General features: G+C 47.2%; 1 protein-coding gene across 1 annotated transcript in view; it reads left to right on the top strand.

The window, feature by feature from the left end:
• Nucleotides 1–335: 335 nt before the first annotated feature.
• Nucleotides 336–22,137, top strand: part of LOC134379025 (glucagon-like peptide 1 receptor) — a 33,140-nt gene continuing 11,338 nt past the window's right edge. Inside the window, exons 1-7 of the mRNA XM_063098290.1 lie at nucleotides 336–395; nucleotides 1,663–1,759; nucleotides 2,868–2,975; nucleotides 10,457–10,575; nucleotides 10,938–11,044; nucleotides 21,212–21,365; nucleotides 21,960–22,119. Of these exons, the coding sequence (XP_062954360.1) occupies nucleotides 336–395; nucleotides 1,663–1,759; nucleotides 2,868–2,975; nucleotides 10,457–10,575; nucleotides 10,938–11,044; nucleotides 21,212–21,365; nucleotides 21,960–22,119 (805 nt within the window). The remainder of the gene's footprint in view (nucleotides 396–1,662; nucleotides 1,760–2,867; nucleotides 2,976–10,456; nucleotides 10,576–10,937; nucleotides 11,045–21,211; nucleotides 21,366–21,959; nucleotides 22,120–22,137) is intronic.

Raw genomic sequence — 22,137 nt, 5'->3', positions numbered from 1 at the left:
CAGAAATGGAGGGGACTTCTGCCTTTCTGTCCGCCCTCTCAGCACCAGCTGCTGCCGTGTTCAGTGGCAGGGAGGAAGAGACCTTTACCAAAAGGAAGAGGGGAGAAGGGAGAAGGGGGTGCGGAGGTGGGGCTGATCCAGCCGGACTTGCTATGGTGAAAGCTGTGCCCGCCCCCCAGTTGTGGCTAAAATCTTGAAACCTTCTTTCTTATCCTTGTGTCTGATTCTTTGTTCTTCCGCCCCACCCCCAAACAAATACACTTGGCCTCTGCCCTCAGAAGAGCTCTGTCCTTCAGGGCTGTCCCACCTGCAGCCTCAGCACACTTCCCTCAAGGATGTCCCTGGGGCTTGAAGCGAGCTTGGCCCCCACTCTGGGGCTTCTTCTGAGGTTCAGGGTGAGGACGTGCAACATGAGTCTTTACGGGGAAGTGTCTTATGAAGCAGCTTAAACCCTGGCAGGATCAGCCAGAAACTAGATCCAGCGTGTGCTTAGGGCACAGCGAGTCAAGGGTGCAAGCTTCTAAGGAGAAGGCATTTTAATTTCAGCACTTGTGTACATTTTTGTGGTTTCAAAAAGTGAAGTTTTTAAAAATTATGTATAGGCCCTAAATTTTATACAAGGGTCTCTCTGGTCATTCCAGCATCTGCAGCCTCTAAATGATGAATATTTATACTCTTTAAGGCTGCTCAGGAAAAAAACTGAAATAAAAGAACCACAGTCCCAGGACATATGGGACATATCTGAAGGAAGTGCGTAAAAATGTTCGGAAGGGACAGTTCTCAGCGGGGTGGGTCTGCTTGGGTCTGTGCTAAAAGCCAGTTCTGTTACCTTATCTGGAAATTGAGCTTCATACCCCCCTATTCACAGGTAGGGGGTCCCCTACCATAGCAGGCGTGACTCCAGTGTTCTGGAACCTTTCCGACCCCTTCACCTGTGTCCTCAGGACTCCTCTTTCTGGTTGATGGAAGCTGGGCTGGGTATTTGATCTGTGTTGTGGTGTTAGAGGGGACCACTAGGGGGTCATGTTACCCTCCAAGGTAAATGGTTGCATTATGTAGGTGGAATGCTAATGGTGGACATTGTGGTTCTGTAGCACCAAATGCCACCACAGTGCACACTCTCTAGTACCCTATTATAGTCACCGATCTGGAGGACTCTGGGTCCTAGTCTTCGCTCTGCTTCCTCGGGTGCTGTATCCCCTTGATTGAGTCCCTCTCCCACTCGGGCCCATGTGTCCTCTTCTAGAATGGTTGAAAGTGCAAGAAGCCCCCAGGCAGACTGACTAGGCAGTGACGGAGGCCTGGGCCTGCAGAAGTCTCCCTCCTAGGTGAGGACAGATGAGCCATGAATGAGACACACACTCTCCCCTCCCCTTTCACCCACCCAGCCCCCAAAGGCATCAATTCAGTGGACATTTGCTGGGTACTCACTACACGTGAAGTTGTGTACCGGTCCCCTGGGAGGGATAAAGATGTGACAGCATCACCTGGAGCCCCTACGTGGCAGTAACTTGTTCTCCCCTCGCAGAGATGGTCAATGCCTGGTAGAGCGTGGGGCTCTAAGGTCCCCTGAAGATTAAGAAGCCAAGTGTGTGGGGGTGAGGGGGGAGAAGAGGGGCTGGCTGGACCCACAAGGCGCCTATTTCTGCCCTCCCTCCCCAGGGCGCCACTGTGTCCCTCTCAGAGACAGTGCAGAAGTGGCGGGAATACCAACACCAGTGCCAGCGCTTCCTGACTGAGGCTCCACCTCCGGCCACAGGTGAGTCCAGGTGGGGCCTGACGCTCAGCACTGCTCCCAGCCCACAACTCCTGGAAGGCTTTGATGAACCGCAAGTCCATGTCTGGGTGTCATTTGCCTCTCTAGGATGCATGCCTGCCCCATGCCCCCTCCCTCTGTCCAGCTGTCCCCTAACCTGAATGTCTTCCTGCCCTTTCCCCCTACCTGGAATTCTCAGGATCTTCAAAGTCTGGCTCAAGCACTACCTCCTGCAGGAAATCTTCCCCAGGAAATCTCTGTTGCCTTTGGCTCTTACCCACTGGCCCTGCAGTCAGCTTTGGGGTTGCTGTCTTAACTATTCTTTTTTTTTTAAAGATGACTGGTGAGGGGACCTTAACCCTTGACTTGGTGTTGTCAGCACCACGCTCTCCCAAGTGAGCTGACCGGCCACCCCTCTGTGGGATCTGAACCCATGGCCTTGGTGTTGTCAGCACCGCACTCTCCCAAGTGAGCCTGTCTTAGCTATTCTTATCTGACCCCCCCGTCCCCCGCCAGGCCCCAGCTTGAGCCTCTCAGAGAAGGGACCTGTCCTTTCCATTGCGTGTCCTCCTCAGCACCTCCCAGCCTGTGCATGGACCGAAGGCCCAACAAACATATTTATAGGAATAAACGTTTTGGGGGTTGTGGGGGGTGGTTTAAAGAGCACAGGATTGGAGCCAGATGGGCCTGGGTTGAAATCTTGACTCTGTAATTGCAATGCGGTGACCTGAGGAAGGTCATCTCAGCCTCCTGAGCTACCATTTCCCTCTGCTCTCTGAGGTGTAATTTAAAAATAGGCCTAGAGGGACTGTCTGCTGAGCGCTTACCATGTTCAGGTATCTACGTAACACACTTCATCCCCACAAAGACTTATGGGGTGGGGAATACCCCCATTTTGCAGATGAGGAAACAGAGACGTTAAGTAACTTGCTCGAGGTGACCAGTCCCCTTGCTTGGCTCCCGCTCGGCAAGTAGGAAGTCTGCAGCCTTGCTTAGTGGATTGCAGCCTCTGAGGTGGGGAGGGCAGGGGATGGGAGGGGAGGCGAGCGGACGCACCACAGCCAGGCACTGGCAGGGCGATTTCACAGAGGGACCATTCCCCCGTCCCCAGGCCTGTTCTGCAACCGGACCTTTGATGACTACGCCTGCTGGCCAGATGGGCCCCCGGGCTCCTTCGTGAATGTCAGCTGCCCCTGGTACCTGCCCTGGGCCAGCAGTGGTGAGTCCCCCCTCCCCCACTCCCCTACCTTCCCTAGTATCCAGGAGCCTGGGGTAGGGTGGGGGTGGGGCCGCTGCTTCCCGGCCTCTGAGGCACCGTCCTCCCCACCCAAGATTATCTTTAGGCCTCCTACTGAGTGGCCTGCTTTCCTTTCCTGGGAGATTTGGGGGGGGGGTGTCCAGCATTGGCAGGTATCAGGATGCCTGAGGTACAGCCTGGGCCTTGGCCTCAGGCCTGTGCTGGTGGGTGTGGGGAGAAGGGAATTGAGGAGTCTGACTTAAGAGAGAAATGGATCCTGGGGGAGGGGGTGGGAGTAGAGAGGAGGGACACAGGAGGTGGGGTCACTGTTCTGGTGTACGTGTGTGTATGTAATATCATATGTGTACATAGGTGGTCCATACCTGGGAGCAGTGATCAGGGCTTCGGCGGGGTGGCCCCTCAGGCCCTTTCCTGCTCACTCCTGCCTGCAGGGGAGACCCTACACTGGGAAAGGTGTGACTGGGTGGGTTGGAGGGTCATTGGAGTACAGAGACCTACAGAGGCTGCAGGTAGCCCCCTGACTGGAAGGGTAGTTAATGTGCCCACCCACCCCTACCCACCTATCCCAGCCTCCCACACGGAGCCCAGTCCCGCCAGGCACCATGGAGGATGTAGGAGACAAACACCCTCGCCACGGACTTCTTGTGATAAAAATAGCTACTATTTATTGAGTACCTACTATGTGCCAGGTCCTGTCCTAGAGGCAGGGCATTTATTTCATCTTTACAACTACCCCATGCTTATGCTTCTTGGGCAGATGAGGAAACTGAGGCCCTGGAAGGCTTATATCACCTGTTCCAAGTGCTGTGGTAAATGGCAGAGCCAGGATGTGAACCCAGTCTGTGCTCTTACCACTGTGCCTTGAAGGGACCTGAGCCCTCACAGAAAGTGGCCTAGCAGCAAGTGTGAGAACGAGGTGATGTGTGGGGAAAGGGACTGATGTCACATGCAGCCCAGGCTGGTCTCCTATGGAGGTTGCTTCCTTTTCCTCCCTCGCAGTGCACCCACCCCTCCCTGAGGTGCACAGAGAGAGTCTGGGCCTGGAAAAAGGCAGGCACCTGGGTAGGACACAGAGTGACCAGTGGCCCTTCACACAGTACTTCTGTGCCACACCTGCTGTCAGCACTCTATGTATGCACACTCATTTACCTCACAGCAACCCTTACTCTGATCACCCAGCCATTTTACAGATGAGGAAACTGAGACACGGGGATGCCAAGAGGCTTTTCCGAGCTTATACAGCCAGTGAGTGGCAGACCCAGGAATCAGCCCAGGAGTCTGGTTTAGAGTCAGTGTGTTTAATTGCAATACCGGGCTTTGTTGGGCATGTGTGCGCCCATGGAGTATATAAATATTCTCTGGCATGGAGACAGGTAAGTGGCCTGGATGACCTCTGGTGTCTGGGCACACCCTTGAGGAGGACAGTGAGCTGGCTGCCCTCTCCCTGTGAGCCCTGAAGTCTAGTGGTTCTGCTTGCAGATGGCTTGACTGGCTGTGTGAGCAGGAGTGGGTCCCAGACCTCTCTGTGCCTTGTTTTGCTCATCTGGGAGATGGCTAGAGCCAGGTGACACAGGTGTGGGGAGGACTGTAGGCCCGTGAAAAAGGGTAGCTGTTAATTTTTTCTATTCACCCAACATAGCTTCCTGGCCTCTCGCAACACACACACACATTTCCTGCCTCCTAAAGGTTTGGGACCGGCTGCCTGGCCAGGCTCGGCTGGGCCTCTAGACCCCAGGGAGCCGGGCGCAGGACAGGGCTCATCACTCAGCACTAAGCTGCCCCCAGCTCTGCCTGCTGCTTGTGGCTCCATCCATCACCTTTAATTTTATTTGATTTTATCTGAGCAGGAAATAGGTCTTGGTGGTGCCCGTTTATGAGCGAACATGGTTTTTATTGCTTTCTCCGTGAAGATAACGGCTACTGCACAGGCCCCCTGCCAGCTCCCCCGCTGCCACCCCTGCCTCTCACCAGGCTCATTTACTCCCTTTTTGACACTCAGAATCACCCACTCTGCCTCCCTCTCCTCTCTCCCTGAGTGAGGGACCCGCAGCTCTGGCCTGTCCCATTGGCAGAGGCTGGCACTGGGGGCTTCCTTGACCCCACCCAGGGCATGCAGGAGCAGGTAGGGGGCAGTTCTGGGGCTTTCTTGGACTGGTCAGGGGAATAGTCTGGGGAGAAACTTCACAGTGTGCACTGGGGACAGGGAGAAGGAAAGAGATCATCTTAGGCAGGGTCCTGTAGCAAACACCCTCAGTTGGGAACATGAACAGAATTTAATGGAAAGGTCCCTGACAGAGGCTGGGCCGAGTTAAGTGACCAATAAGGTATATGAGCACTAAGGACTACAGCAGTGGGAAGCTTTACCATCCCCAGACCTGAGAAGCAAGGGCGGGAATGGGACTAGGAGTCCCCATGACAGCTGGAGTCGTGATGCAGAGGCCACCCCAGCAGGGCTGTGGCCGCAGAGGGGCAAAGCCACTACCACCACCTCAGAATCAAAGCAGGGAGCGAGCGGGAGGAGCACCCCGGCCTCTCTCCCCTCACCCCTCCTCTTCCACCACCTCCCACTGGCCAAAGCCAGCAGAGGACGGGGAGTCGAGCAATGCTGTCCTGGGGTCAGCTGAGCAATTCTGTCCTGGGTGCAGAACTGGGTAGAGGAGCGAGTGGTTAGAGAAAGAATTAAATACAAGACAATTTCCAGACCCCTGAGCTAGGTCTGTGTCAGCAGGTAGGGATGTCGCTGAGACCTTAGGGGGGTTGTGTGTTGGGGAGAAGGGGTGGCCCACCACGGGGCTGAAAGGGTTGGCTCAACGGCTCAGGCAGTGGTGTTAAGGAGGGTCAGAGCCATCTTCTGCCTGGCATGTGGCATCGGGAAGGCTTCCAGGGGCAGGTGACATTGGGGCCAGGCCTGGGAGAATAGGCAGATGCACAAGGGGGAAACAGGGCCCTACAGGGAGGAAGGACATCCAGGCAGCACGTTAGACATGGGGCAGGCCCCACAGTGTCCCAGGGAAGGCAGCCAGGCCCTTGAACTCTGACCCCTCTAACTGAGAATTTGGGGCTCGATTGCGCAGAGAGGGCGGGAGCAGACGAGTCAGGGAAGGAAGAGGTGCAAAGGAAATGCTTGGTGCAAGCAAGACTGTGAGGAGAAGACTGAAGTGGCTAAGAGAGCCTGTGGGCACCCGAAGGCCCTTCAGCAGCCTGGCTTACCCAGCCACAGCTGTGCTCGTTACAGATCATTCCAGCCTCATTAGCTGCACCCCCTCCTGATCCCTACCTGTTTGTTAGCTTAGTTCTAATTATATGAGAGTCATAAAATGCTTTTAAAATAGCCTATAACTCACAGTTCTTGGAAAGTCTAACAGGTGCCTCCCTGAGTAATGTTGAGCCCAGGAGCTTTTACTGCAGGTCGGGGTTGCCAAGAAGAGATTGAGGCCTGAGCTTGGCCCCAGAGGAGTTCTGGCTAAAGTGGTGTCAGAAGCTCCATCACCAGCCCCAGCAAGGGAGTGCCCCTTTGAGAAATCAGAGCAGGGAAGGCAGCAGGGCCTCCACTGTGACCATGTGTGAAGGCCTACTAGGTTCCAGGCATGTCACGTGCTCTATCTCCTGGGAAGTCATGGTGGTTCCCGTTATACAGATAAGGAAACTGAGACCCGGGGGGGGGGGGGTGTCTATGTGAACATGCGGTATTTATGTGTACCTATCATGCTCTATCTCCTGGGAAGTCATGATAGTTCCCATTTTACAGATAAGGAAACTGAGACCCAGGGAGGTGAAGAGACCGGCCCAAGGTTCACATGTTCCTCTACGTGAACATGTATACTTACATCTATATAAATACGTACTCATCTATGTAAATATGTTGAGGGCAGAGCCAAGATTTGGACTTGAGTCTGCGTGGTTCACACCTAAGCTCCCTCTCCTGGGCCCTGATGCTCTCCAGTAGCCTTCACTTCCACCCTCAGCTCATGCCTTCATTTGAGCCCTGCCTTTGACCCTCATCCCACCACTTTGGGGAGGGCCTGTGACTAGCCTCTCTGAATCTCAGCTTCCCCATCTGTAAAATGGGGGCCAGGTCATCCTTGCCAGCTGCCTTTGCTGCCAGGGAGCAGGAGCTAATGGATTCATGAACAGCTCTCACAGCCCTGAGTGCCCCCATCCATGTGGAAGGGCGGCTGTTAGTTTGATTACAGATGCTGTAGCAGTTTCCAGGAGGGAAGTGTTTAATTGGGGGGTTTATTTCCAGCGCCAGGGTCTGACTTAATGAAACATCTCTGGGCCTCTTGTCATGCTGCTGCCCGGCTGCCTCCCTGTGTTGACAAGACCCCAGCCAAGCCCCTGGCTGTTATTTACCAGCTCCTCCCAGGCCAGATAAAGCTGAGCTGATAAGCAGGGCTGTGCCCCTACCCACTCTGCCTCCAGACAAGATGGGCATCTGGGGATCACGGACCCAACCAAAACTAAACCTGGCTTATAATATTTGATGCTAATGAAGGATAATTGACAGGCACACTTGCAGGGCTTGTGAGCTGCTCAGGGACACAGTGATCCCTTGACTCTGTGCCAGTAATGCACACATCTGTGCACACACCACCTCCCCCCAGCCAGACCTGAACAGAGGCTCAGGGAACAGTGTGGGCTGCCTGGGGTCTGCATTGGCAAGGGGCCTTGCTGGGAGGGGTCTGGGTGTTGGGAAATCCAAGCCCAGAGGAAGGGCAGAGGAGAAATGGCACATGGCCATTGTTGACTGCTAGCAGCAAGTTTGGCTGCTGACTTTTGGCCTCTGGAGGCAAAGAGCAGGGGATTTGTACCCTGACTCTGCTGCATCTTCACTGGATGATCTTGGGCAAGTCACCTGGCTTCTCAGAGGCTCAGTTTCTTCATCTGTAAAATGGGGTTCACCATGCCTACTTTGTAAGGTGGTTCTGATGTTCAAAGGTATCAAGTATACAGCAGGTGTTCAAAAACTGATTCTGTAAGGAACAGCCTGCAGAGAGAGAGTATAAGGAGCAGATAGGGAAAGCACCTGAAGTTGCAGAGCGCCTACTGTATGCCAGGCACTGTGCCAGCTGTGGAACAGGGATATTATTAGCATTGCACTGCTGTGGGCTGTCCAGGGTAAATGGGTGGTTAGATGGTTCGTGCACCCCAGGCTGTCACTGTGTCTCTCCTTTCCCTGGCCCCTTGTCCTCTCTCCTTTCTCCCTCCTTCCTCCTGTCAAAATGGATGGCCAGAGCAGGGTCTGACACCAGTTTCATTCCCCATAGAGTCAGCCCAGGGCCCCATCACAGCTCTTGGAGGTATCTATAGCCGAACGCTGGTTTTTGCCTCATATCAGGACACTTGGCTCCTGGTGAAGAATTTCAGGCATCAGTGCAGCAGATAAGAGAGGCATTCAGGGGCTTGTGAGGAGCCCTTCAGGTTGCTAAATTCAGATCAAGTGTCTCCGCTCCTCTGCCTTTGTGCATATGCCTGCTTTTGTTTGTAGATGCAGTAGAGAGGTATTGGGACATTGTGATTCCCACTGTCAGAAGTTCCGCTGTTAGATTTTCCACTGTTAGGTTTTTGTTTCCTCTTCCCGGTGAAGTATCTTTTAAAATGCAGAATCTTCCAGAAAGAGTAATACTGCAAGCTGATTCATCCCACTGTACTACCAGATAACTGCCGTCTCCTGAAGGGGAACCTATTTGAGGCTTTGTCTGTGAAAGGAGCTGGGAAGGAGGAGAGAGAGCAGGGAGCCTGCCCTGTTGACTGGGGTCAGTTAGGGAAGGACAGGCCTGCTGATGTCTGACAGTGCTGGAAGAGGCTGTCACAGGACCCATCTGTAGGTAGGCCTGAAAATAGAGCCCCTTACTAGATGGCTGCACCCTTCCTGGGCCCCTGAGTGGAGGCCCTGGGGCTGCCAGCACCCTGCATGTTAATGGAGCCCCTTCCCCAGAGCCCTGGTTCTTCCCGCTGCCTCCACCTGCACCGCCGCCACCCGCCCCCCTGGTGGCTTGTCCACTCTCTCTCCTTCACTCACACTCTTCTTTCCTCCCACAGCTGGGGAAGCTGGGCTTTAAAATCTTTTAGTCTTTTAGAATTTTAAATCTTTTAAAGTTTCTTCCTGGCTCCAGCCTCCCTCCATGATCCCTCTAAGCCTACTGCCTCCTCCCCCACATCCGCCCACTGCCCTTTTGTCCCTGGCCCTGGGGTCAGACTTCAGTTCTCTTGCAGGGAAGTAATGAATGAGGCATTTCCTGCTAGATACAAGTAAGCACCTCACCTCTCTTGGCCTCACGTCAAACCTGGGGCCACGAGCCGCCCATCTCCCTGGGTAGGTGACAGTGGGGCATGGTGGGGTCTGCGTCAGCACCTGGATGCCCAGATGGGCTGTGAATGGGCACTGGCGATGTCCCTCCCCCAGCTCTGCCGGGCCTGTGTCTGATCCCTGTTGGTCTGTATTTGTGCTGCTCCTTTCCCAGATCCTTTTTGTTTTTCTCTGAAGCCAGACACTGTGCTGCCCCCCTCAGGCTGAGGCTCCCTGAGGGCAGGGGCTGGGTGCCTCCCTGTCAGACGGGAGATCTCCAAGGGCAGTGTCCATCCCCAACATATGGCCGGGGTCACTAAAGGTAGGAGCTCGGTCTTCCCCCTTTGAATGGAGGATATGTACTGTGAGACTGTGTATTCCTTTTACATCAGGTGGTCTTTGAGGGAAGGTCTGTGTCCTCTCTATCAGACTGGGACGTTTTAAGGGTAGGGCTGTGTCTCCCTCAGACTGGGGCTCCCTGAGGACGGGGCTGTGTCTCCCCTCAGACTGGGGCTCCCTGAAGCAGGGCTGTGTCTCCCTCAGACTGGGGCTCCCTGAAGCAGGGCTGCCTGTCTTCCTTCCTCTTAGGAACTTGGTGCCACATTTGTTCTAGGGTCAGCTCTCCCCAAGTATGTGTGAGAGAGATGGGTGCTGAGGCTTGAAAATCAGAAATTGTAGGCAGTTACTGAGGTGCTGGCAGGGCCACTGCTGGTCACCACTAGTCCTCATCAGTATTGTGATTTGGGGTTGGAGGCAGGGACATGGAACTGGGCTAAACTTGTCTCAACTCATCTCCAAGTCATGGATTTATCAACTCTGTCCCAGGGTCGCTGAGTAGAAAGGCTGAGGGTGGCTGAGCAGCCCTCACTTTGGTGACCCTCTGTCCTATCCCTGGGCCATCAAGCCATATGGCAGTTGAGGAAGGCTCAGGTGTGTGTGTGTGTGTGTGTGTGTGTGTGTGTGTGTGCGCGCGCGTGCGTGTGTGTGTGTGGGTGTGTTTGGTGAACATGGGAAGAGGACATGACTAACTCAGAGGGGTCAGTTCTGGGGGAGCAGGGATGACTTTCAGGGTGGGGAGGACTCAGGGGCATCTAGTGCTGGGCAGGCTGCCCACTCTGGGTCAAGGCTCAGCTGCCAGGACTCCCCGCCCCAGTGCTGCAGGGCCACGTGTACCGCTTCTGCACCACTGAGGGCCTCTGGCTGCACAAGGACAACTCCAGCCTGCCCTGGAGGGACCTGTCGGAGTGCGAGGAGTCCAAGCGAGAGGAGAGAGTGAGTTGAGGAGGGGTTCTGAGCCAGGGAGGGAGTAGCAGGATCTCAGCTTCATCGGAGCAGAGATCCTGGACTTCTGGTGAGCCCCCCTGTGGTCATCTCACCCATCCCCCTGTCTCAGGGGTCTTTGCACACTGTGCTTGCTGGTCAAAGGTGGTGTGTGTTCACCTCTTTGGGCTTGGAACAGGGTCCGAGAAATCCAAGGACCGTCACCTTAGGTTATTCTCTTTCTTGGCTCTGGTATCCCCACTGGGGTCTGACTTAGGGCTCCACCTCTGCCCTTGTCCCCTGGGAAAGAAGAATGTGGGAGAAAGGGGGCCATGGGCTGCCCCATGTACACTCATGTCCCTGTGTGCACGCAGAGCTCCCCGGGGGAGCAGCTCCTGTCCCTTTACGTCGTCTACACGGTGGGCTACGCACTCTCCTTCTCCACTCTGGTCATCGCCTCAGCCATTCTCCTCAGCTTCAGGTAAGGGGGCCCGAAGCCCGGGAGGGGGCTGCTTCATCCTAACTCCCCCAGATAGAAGAGGGGGACCCCAAACCAACCAACAACGCAGCAGGTTCTTCTCCCAAAAACTGTCCAGAGAGCCCTTGCCATGGAACAGGAGGTTGCAATCACAGGACACAACACTGTGCACTGCGTCTCATCTCCAGTGTGTAAATGTGTGCACACATACTGCAGAAAAGAAACAAACAAAACAACACCACACGTGCTTCGCCCCCCAACAAACACCTTCATAGTGGATGGTAGGATTATGGGAAACCCTCTCCAGGAAGCATGTGTAACTTAAGTAATCAAGAACTCAGTATGAGTTTAGAAAAGATCTCAGGGATTAGAGATTCTGCTCTCCCTGGAGCTTGTTGGCACCAGTGGGAAAGTTTTTCCTTAGGTCTAATGGATGAGACATTCCTTCCAGACAAGGAGCTGGGGAGCAGAGTGCCAGGGGCTTCCCACTCCCTCTGCAGGTGGGGGTGGGCCAGGGGAGCAGGGTTCAAGGATGGAAGGGAATCAGACCTCAAGATACAGTAGGAACAAAAGAGGGGTATTCCCCCTTTCACCCTCAAGGCACTTGGCACAGTCCTGGGCACACAGCACATAATAAATGCATTCACTCAATGAATATTCTCCTCTTTTATTATGAAGTATTTCAGAGATTCAGTAACACAATGACTGACATTGCGATCACCCATCACACACTGTTCTGCCAAAGAAACAAAGCATCCCGTACGGTCGCACTTCCCTGCATAACCCTCTCTAATCAGGTCACTCTCCCTGTCCTGCCCCCATCAGAGGTAACCACTGAATGTGCCCCTTATAATTCCCACACATTCCCTTATACTTTGACCATATTTGTAAGTATCTAGAAAAATATATAGCACGGTTTTGCATATTTTTTAATAGCGTGTTGTACAGGTTTGTCTTAGTCCATTCCTGCTTCTATATCAAAATACCTTAGACTGGTGAATTTATAAGTAATAAAAATTTATTTCTCATGATTTGGGAGACTGGGAAGTCCAAGATCAAGGCACCAGCAGATATGGTCTCTAGTAAGGGCTCGCTCTCTGCTTCCCAGATGTCACCTTCTCACTGCGACCATATATGGGGGACAGGGTGAGAGTGAAGATCTCAAGATCACGCCTCCTACAGGCCTTACCTCTTAATATGAGCGCTGTTGCATTGCGGATTAAACTTTTTTTTTTTGCATTTTTAAAATTAAAGCATAATTAATTATACATAGTTTTGGGGTACAGAGCAACCTGTGTCCAATGTGTGATGGTTAAATCAGGATAATTCACATGTTCATCATCACAAAATGTAATAAATCTCTGTGTCCATTAACCAATTTCTCGCTAATCCCCCTTACTCTCCCCCTTTCCCACCTCTAATAACCACACAGTTCTGATCTCTCCTTCTGAAAGTTCAACATATTATTGTGATTCTTTTCTTTTATTTATTTATTTACTAGCTCCCATTTATGAGTGATGACATGTGCCTGGCTTATTTTGCTTAACATAATTTTCGCCAAGCTCAACATTCTGCTGTGAATGGCAGAATTTCATTCTTTTTTATGGCTGAGTAGTATTCCATTGTGTATATACACCACATTTTCCTCATCCAGTCATCCAATGATAGACATTCAAGTTGGTTCAATATCTCGGCTATTGTAAATAGGATTGTGATAAACATGGAATTGTAGGTATCCCTTCCACATGATGATTTCCATTCCTTCAGGTGTATACCTGGTAGTGGGATTGCTGGATCATATGGTAATTTTATCTGTAGTTGTTTGAGAATCCTCCATACTGTTTTCCATAATGGCTGTACTAATTTACAGTCCCACCAACAGTGTAGGAGTGTTCCCCTCTCTCCATATCCTCGCCAGCATTTGTTATTCTCTGTCTTCTTGACAATAGCCAGTCTAAGTGGGGTGAGGTGATATCTCAGTGTGGTTTTGATTTGCGTGTCCTGATGATTAGGGATGTTGAGCATTTTTTCATATACTTGTTCACCATTTGTATTGTCTTCTTTTGAGAAATGTCTATTCAGCTCCTTTGCCCATTTTTTAATTGGATTATTTACTTTTTACTGTTAAGTTGTTTGAATTCCTTGTGTATTCTGCATATTTATCCCTTGTTGGATGTATAGTTTGCAAATATTTTCTCCCATTCTGTAGGATGTCTTTTCACTCTGTTGATGGTTTCCCTTTCTACAAAGAAGCTTTTTGCTTTGATATAATCCCATTTGTTTATATTTTCTTTTTTTGCTTGTGTTTTTGAGGTCTTATTCATAAAGTCTTTGCCCAGTCCTACATCCTGAAGAGTTTCCCATATGTTTTCTTCTAGGAGATTTATAGTTTCAGGTCTTATATTTAAGTCTTTAATCTATTTTGAGTTGGTTTTGGTATATGATGAGATGTACAGGTCTAGTTTCATTCTTTCACACATGGCTATCCAGTTTTCCCAGCACCATTTGCTGAAGAGGCTGTCCTTTCCTCAATGTATGTTTTCGGTGCCTTTGTTGAAGATCAATTTGTTGTAAGTCTGTGAGTTGATTTCTGGGTTCTCTATTCTGTTCCGTTGGTCCATGTGTCTGTTTTTATGCTACTACAATGCTGGTTTGGTTACCTTAGCTTTGGAGTATAATTTGAGGTCAGGTGGTATAATGCCTCTGGCTTTAGTTTTTTGCTCAGGAACACTTTGGCTATTCAAGGTCTTTTGTTGTATCATATGAATGTTAGGATTGTTTTTTCTACTTCTGTGAAGAATGTCTTTGGTATTTTGATGGAGATTGCATTGAATCTGTAGATTGGTTTGGGTAGTGTGGTCATGATTCTTCCAGTCCATGAACATGGAGTGTCTTCCATCTTTGGTGTCCTCTTTAATTTCTTTCAGCAGTGTTTTGTAGTTCGCATTATAGAGACCCTTCACCTTCTTGGTTAAATTTATTCCTGGGTATTTTATTCTTTTGGCAGCTATTGTAAATGGGCTTGTTCCTTGATTTGTTTTTCTTCTAGTTTGTTGGTGGTGTAAAAAAAAATGCTACTGATTTTTATGTATTGATTTTGTATCCTGCAACTTTACTGAATTTGTTTATCAGCTCTAGGAGTTTTTTGGCAGAGTTGTTAGATTTTTCTGTATTGTAAGATCATGTCATCTCCAAACAGGAAGAATTTGACTTTATCTTTGCCAATTTGGATGCCCTTTCTTTCTTTCTCTTGCCTGAATGCTCTGGCTAGTACTTCCAATACTATGTTAAATGGAAGTGGAGAGAGTGGGCATCCTTGTCTTGATCCTGTTCTTAGAGGAAAATCTTTCAGCTTCTCCCCACTCAGGATGATGTTCATGCTGGGTTTGTCATACATGGCTTTCATTGTGTTGAGATACTTTCCTTCTGTACCTATTTTGTTGAGAGTCTTTATCATGAAGAGATATTGAATATTGTCAAATGCTTTTTCTGTGTCTATTGAGATAGTCATATGGTTTTTGTCCTTGATTTTGTTGATGTAGTATATCATATTCATTGATTTGCATATGTGGAACCATCCTTGAATCTCTGGAATGAATTTCATGTGATCATGGTGTATAATCTTTTTAATGTACAGTTGTTTTCTGTTTGCTAATATTTTGTTGAAGATTTTTGCATCTATGGTCATCAAAGATACTGTAGTTTTCTTTTTTCGTTGTGTCTTTGTCTGATTTTGGTATCAGTGTGATGCTGGCCTCATAGAAGGGGCTTGGGCGAATGGCCTCTGTTTTGATTTTTGGTAATACTCTGAAAAGGATTGGCGTTAATTTTTCTTTAAAGGTTTGATAGAATTCAGCAGTAAAGCCATCCAGTCCTGGGATTTTCTTTGTTGGGAGGCTGCTGATTACTCTTTCAATCTCATTGCTTGTTATTGGTCTGTTTAGGTTTTCTATTTCTTCTTGATTCAGTGTTGGTAGTTTATATGTGTCAAGAAATTTATCTGTTTCCTCCAGGTTTTCAAATTTGTTGGTGTATAGTTGTTTATAATAGTCCTTAATGATTTCTCGTATTTCTGTGGTCTCAGCTGTGATGTCTCCTTTTTCATTTCTGATATTTGTAATTTGGATTTTCTCTCTCTTTTTTTAGTTAGTCTAACTAATGATTTTTCTTTTTTGTTTATCTTCTCAAAAAACCAACTTTTTGTTTTGTTGATCTTTTTGATCTATATATTTTTTATGGCCTCTATTTCATTTAGCTCTGTTCTGAACTTAATTATTTCCTTCTGTCAACTAATTTTAGGATTGAATTGTTCTTGTTTTTCTAGTTCTTTGAGGTCTAATGTTAGGTTTTTTATTTGAAGTCTTGCTATTCTTTTGATGTAAAGCATTTACTGCAATAGACTTTCCTCTTAGTCCTATTTTTGCAGTATCCCATAGGTTTTGGTAAGTTGTGCTTTTATTTTCATTTGTTTCAAGAATTTTTTTGATTTCCTGCTTTATTTTGGTTTGACCCATTGGCCACTCAGGAACATGTTTAATTTCATGTATTTGTATAGGTTCCAAAGTTTTGCTTGTTGTTAATTTCTAATTTTATTCTATTGTGATCTAATTTCAATCTTTTTAAACTTGCTGAGACTTACTTTGTGGCCTAACACATGGTCTATCCTGGAGAATGACTCATGTACTGATGAGAAGAATGTATGTTCTGTAGTTGTTGGATGAAATGTTCTGCAAATGTCTGTCAAGTCCATTTGGCCTAAAATTCTGTTTAAATCTAATTTTTCTCTGCTAATTTTTTGTCTAGAGAATCTGTCCATTGCTGAGAGTGGTGTGTCAAAGTCCCTAACTATTATTGCGTTGGGGTCTATTTCTCTCTTTAGATCCAGTAATAATTGCTTTATTTATCTGGCTGCTATGATGTTGGGTGCACATATATTTATGATTGTTATATCTTCTTGCTCAATTGATCCTTTTATCATTATATAATGTCCTTCTTTATCTCTCTTTATAGTTCTTTGTTTGAAGTCTTTTTTATCTGATATGAATATAGTAACTTCTGCTCATTTTTGGTTTCCTTTTGTGTGGAATATCTTTATCTCTTCACTATTAGTTTGTGTGTGTCTTTATTGGTGAAGTGAGTTTTTTGAAGGCAGTATATAGTTGGGTTTAGTTTTTTAATCCTTCCAGCCAGTTTATATCTTCTAATTGAGGAATTTAATCCATTTACATTCAGGGTTGTTATTGAAAGGTGTTGCCTTGTTCCTGCCATTTCATTAATTTATTATGGTTGTTTTATATATCTTTCTTTGCTTTCTTTTTTTTTTTAATTGTTTGTCTTTGCTGTTTGGTGATTTTTTTTTTTTTTTTTGTAGTGATAAGATACATTTTCTTTCTCTTTTGCATGTCTGTTCTACAAGCAGTTTTTAAAATTCTTTCTCATGTAGTTATGGTGATATAGGACTCCCTTGAGGATTTGCTCAAAGGCTGGTCTTGTGGTGGTGAATTCCCCCAGCTTTTATTTGGATGGGAAAAATACTATTTCCCCTTCATTTCTGAAGAAAAGCTTGGCTGGATATAGTATCCTTGGTTGGCAGTATTATCTTTTAAAACTTTGAATATGTCATCACACATTCTCCTGGCCTGTAGGATTTCTGTTGAGAACTCTGCTGTTAGCCTGATGGGCATTTCCTTATAGGTGAGTTGATGCTTTTCTCTTGCTGTTTTTAGAATTCTTTCTTTGTCTTTGATTTTTGACAGTTCGGCTACAGTGTGTCTAGGGGAGATCCTTTTTGGGTTGAATCTGTTTGGGCATCTTTGAGCTTCTTGGATCTGTGGGACCATATCTCTCCCAATACTTGGGAAGTTTTTGGCTACTATGTCATTAGTTTTTCAATGCATTTTCCTTTCTCTTCCCTTTCCAGTACACTCATAACACAGAAGTTTGCACACTTAAGGTCATCAGAAAGATCTCATAGGCTTTCTTCATTTAAAAGAATTTTTTTTCTTTTTCTTTTTGTTCCAACTGTGTTAATTCAAAAAACCTGTCTTCTAGTTCAAAAATTATTTTTCCACTTGTTCTAGCCTGCCACTTAGGCTCTTGGTTGCATTTTTTATTTTGTTGAATGAATTCTTCAGTTCCAGGATTTCTGCTTGATTTTGATTCTTTTTTACTGTCTCTATCTCTTCACTGAATTTCTTGTGCATGTCCTGGATCTTTCTTTTAAACTTCATTTCTACCTATTTTTTTAATCCATTAAGTTGAGTTTCTTTGATATTATCATTGGGATTTCTCTTCAGATGACTCACCAGTTTCCTGTTGTTTGGGGTCTGGCACTGGAGAATCATAGTCTTTTCAGGATGTCATATTTCCCTGTTTTTTCATTTTTCTCATATCTCTACATTGAGATCTGGGCATCTCATGGTATAGTTGCTTCTTTTAATTTTTAGAGTGGTTTTTGAGGGGAGAAACTCATATCTGTAAAAGTGTTTTATGTTGACAGTTGGGTTAGGCTACATAGGTTTCGTTCTTGGTAGGCAAAGTTGTAATGCTGGCTCACTCCTCACACCTTTTCTGCTGTTGTGGGCAGGCTGCTGTGTCAAATGGGACATGGGACTCCCAGGGAAAGGGGCTCCCAGGGATAGCTTGTATATGCTTGGCGTGCTCTTTGCTCATGCTGGTGGACTCGCTGCATCAGAAGACCCCTGAGCTCCCAGAGGAGCAGGGCATGGATCAAGACAACCAGTGTAAGGGGCCTGGTGCAGCTTCAGCTCACTGTCCACTGAAGCAGGCATGGGGAATTGAGTTGGGTGGGGTTATGAGCTCCCAGAGGAAGGAGAGCATGGATCCAGGTGACCAGTGTGTTCTTCCTACTCTCAACTGGTATGGGCAGTTCCCCTATGTCAAGTGGGGCTCTGCACTTCAGGAAGAAGAAGGGTGTTTATCCAGGTAGCCAGCACACTCCCCTCCACATTCTCTGCTGGTGTGTGCAGAGCCACTGGGTCAGTGGAACTCTGGGATCCCCTGGCTCCTATCCCAAAATGGAAATGTCCAGCAGCAATCTGGGACCGAGGGGTGTGAGGGTGACTCCATGTGTAGTGCTCCTCTGGGAAAATACAGTCTTGTGGGCTCTTAGCCACTCCACACACTAGGCTCATTGCCTATGAAGGCCTTGTGGTTACCCTGCAGCCTGGTTTGCAGGTGTCTAAGGTGGAAGGGCTGGCAGCTGGTGCCTACCTTGTCCTAGCAGTAAAGGGTTCCTTGAGTCTCCATGCCAGTCCTGGTTGGGAGTTTCTCCTGTCCTCCTATGTTGCTGTCTCAAGTTTTCAGGTCTTGTGGGGGTTTCCTCACTGTTTAGCTGGATCCCATAGTTTTCACTAGACACTCTTCTCTTCAGGTGACTATCTGTTTGTTGCTTTTGCCTTTTATGCATTAGACACAAGGGCTGGCTGCCTCTGGTCAGCCACCTTGCTGAGAAAAAAAAGTGAGGGATTAAATTACAACATGAATTTTAGAGGGACAAAACATTCAAACTATAGCAATATTATTCTGCATCTTTTTTTTGTTTATTTTTTTGGGGGGGTCTGACATTACATTTTTGTGAGTTTCATTCACTTCATTTTGATAAAGGTAGTTCTATTTCATGAATTTTAACTGTCATTCCATATTTTATTGTATGATATAGCACAGTTTATTTGTATCCTTTCAGTGGACATTTGAGGTGTTTTTTTCTTTCTGAATTCCAAACCTTGCTACAATGAGCATTCTTATCTGTGACCCCTTGTGCGTTTCTCTAGGGCATATACCTAGCAGCAGAATTGTCCAGTTGAATAACACCTGCTTTTGCAAATTTACTAGATGTTGTTAAATTGCTCTCCATAATGGTCATAACAATTTACTCTCCTCCCAGGAGTGAAAGAGAATTCCCTTTGTTTAACATTCTCACCAATGTTTAGTATTTTCAGGTTTAATTGCTGCTAATTTGAAGGGTGTAAAATTTCAGTATGGTTTTAATTGCACATCCCTGATTCCTAAAGAGACCAAGCATTTTTTCTTGATTTATTCTGTGAATTTCTTGTTCATATTCTTTGCTTACATATTTATTGGCTTATTTGGCTTTTTCTTTTTTATTTGAAGCATTCATTATATACTCTGGATTCTAATCTAGGATATATCCTCTCTTATTCTGTGGCTTATTTTTTCACCGACTTTATGGTACTTTTTATGCACAAAAGTTCTTAATTTTCATGGAATTAAATTGATCAATTTTATATTAATAAATAAAATTCATCAATTTTATATTGATAAATAAGATTTATCAATAAATGTTACCAATTTATAAAAATTAATTATATTAATTGATTTTAAATTATTAATTTTTTCCAAAGAACAAATTTCTTTCTGGTCTTCTTTAAGAAAATTTTCCTTGTCTTAGGGTCATAAAGATGGTCAACTATATTTTCTTCTAAAAGTTTCAGAGTTTTGCTTTTCCCATATGGTTCTTTGATCTACCTGGAATTTATTTTTGTGTATAGTAAAAATAGGGGATTTAATTTTATTTTTCCATATATACATATAGTTAATTGCTTCAGTACCATTTATTGATAGGCCATTTTTTCCCCTTGATTTGCAACATCTATTCTACCATGCAGCAAAGCTTCCTATATGCATGGGGTTTTTTTTGTCATCTATATTCTTTTCTGTTGGTCTATTTATCTCTCCCTATCCCAATACCATCATGCCTTAACTACTACACATTTATTAGAAATCTAAGTTCTCATATAGTAAAGAAACCTACTATGTGTTTCTTTAGGAGTGTCTGGACTATTCTTGACCCTCAGCTCTTTTTTATGTTTTTAAAGTTCCATGAAAAATAAAGTTCTGTTAGAATTTTTATTATAGTTGCATTGAATTTATTATAGATGCATTGCATCACTTAATGTGGGGAGAAGTGACTCCTTCAAGACAGTGAGTCTTTCTCCTCACAAATGTGGTATATCTGTGTATTTTCCATTAACTTGTCTTCTCTAATAATATTAAGCAAGTTTTATAATATTCTCCACATAGATCTTGCCCATCTTCTGTTAGACTTATTTCTAGGTAGTCAACTAAAAATATTGTAAATTAATTATTTCTTTTGTGTGTGTGTGTGACCAGTAAGGGGATCGTAACCCTTGGCTTGGTGTCGCCTGCACAGCGCTCAGCCAGTGAGCACACCGGCCATCCCTATATAGGATCCGAACCTGCGGCCTCGGCACTCTCAGCGCCACCGCGCTCTCAGCGCCGCACTCTCCCGAGTGAGCCACGGGTTCAGCCCGTAAATTAATTATTTCTAAAATTTATTTTTAGTTGTTTATTGCTGGTGTATATAAACATACATATCAGCAAGCTTGCTGAACTCTCTTATTAGTTCTAATTATTTGTCTGTAGATTCTATTGTATATTTTACGACAATAATCTCTCATCTACACGTTATGACCATTTTGTTTCTTTCCAATTCTTTTACAATATTTTTCTTGCCTTATTATAGTGGCTAGAATCTGTAGTACAGTGTTGAATAGAAGTGATTATAGCAGACCTCCTTATTTTGTTCCCGATTTTAGAGGAAATGCTTCCAAGTTTCTCAGTTAAGAATGATGTTTGCTCCTGGTTGGGAAGCTAGCCTTTAACAGGTTAAGAAATATCCTCTTATTTCCAGTTTGCTAAGCATTTTTACATGAAAGAAAATTGAAGTTGTGTCCAATACTTTCCAAATTCCTGCCATGTGCCTAGCCCTGGTCTGCCTCTGTGAGGAGGCCAGAGGCATTTAAGACATGGGCCCCGTCATGAAGAAGAAAAGCAAAGTCCCCATTGGGGAACTGATCCTCACACATAAATCCCTTTGGTTACACATGACTTTGCATAAAAGAAGACGCTGCAGAAAGCAGGATAGAATAAGGGTGGAGGAGGGGGCAGTGACTACACAGCTGAAGGCTTCGTTGACAGGCAGGACTTGAGTTGGAATGGAAGGATTTTCCGTTTCATGGGGAAGAAGGGCATTTGCAGAGGAAGGAAGACATGAGCACAGCCCCAGAGCTGAAACATGCCTGATATGTATGTTAGCCTGAGAGCCAGGGGATGCAGAGCAGAACTGCTGGTCATCTCGCCAGGCAGGGGCCCTGCTCTCTCCCTCAGACACCTGCACTGCACCCGGAACTACATCCACCTGAACTTGTTTGCATCCTTCATCCTGCGAGCACTGTCCGTCTTCATCAAAGATGCGGCCCTCAAGTGGATGTATAGCACGGCCGCCCAGCAGCACCAGTGGGACAGGCTTCTCTCCTACCAGGTGTGTGGTGTGTCCAGCAGGGGCCTGGGGAGGGATGGGCGGTCGGTGGAGGCCTGCTCTACCACCTCACCTAGCCTGGGACAGGCAAAGGCAAGTGCTGCCAGCCCTGGCTCGCAAGGAGCCCCTAGTCTGGTGGGAGAGGAGTCTCTCTAGTCTGATGGGAGAGGCAGTCCACCACGGTGACCTTCCAGTCTGATGAAAGAAGCAGTCTACCTGGTGAGGCCCCAGTCTAAAGGAGAAGACACGGCCGTGGGGAGTTCTGATGGACACAAGGGAGAAGTCTTTGGAGATGGACCTGGGCTTAAATCCCAGCTCTGCCTCTCACTAGCTGTATAATTTTGGGCAAATCCCTTTTTTTAACTTCTGATAGGCTCGGTTTTCTCTCCTGCATGGGGGTAATATTATTGTCTTCCACCCAGGGCAGTGAGGATTCAGGGAGCAAAAGCAGGTAAAGATCTTAGCACTAGCCCTGGCCAGAAGATGCAAGCTCTCTCAGCCTGCATTAACCATGGCAGCTGGGGCAGGACACGAAGGGGCATCAGGAGAGGCAGGAGCAGAACAGTTGTCCCCGTTGGACCCTTCTTCTGCCCCCAGGACTCTCTGGGCTGCCGCCTGGTGTTCCTGCTCACGCAGTACTGCGTGGCGGCCAATTACTACTGGCTGCTGGTGGAGGGCGTGTACCTGTACATGCTGCTGGCCTTCTCAGTCTTCTCCGAGCAGTGCGTCTTCAGGCTCTATCTGACAACAGACTGGGGTAAGGCCCACCATCCTT

Source organism: Cynocephalus volans, chromosome 5, assembly GCF_027409185.1.
Source record: "Cynocephalus volans isolate mCynVol1 chromosome 5, mCynVol1.pri, whole genome shotgun sequence".
In the NCBI taxonomy this organism is placed as follows: Eukaryota; Metazoa; Chordata; class Mammalia; order Dermoptera; family Cynocephalidae; genus Cynocephalus; species Cynocephalus volans.
Note: the sequence above shows the minus strand (reverse complement) of the source record. Positions and strands in the feature narration are given on the sequence as shown.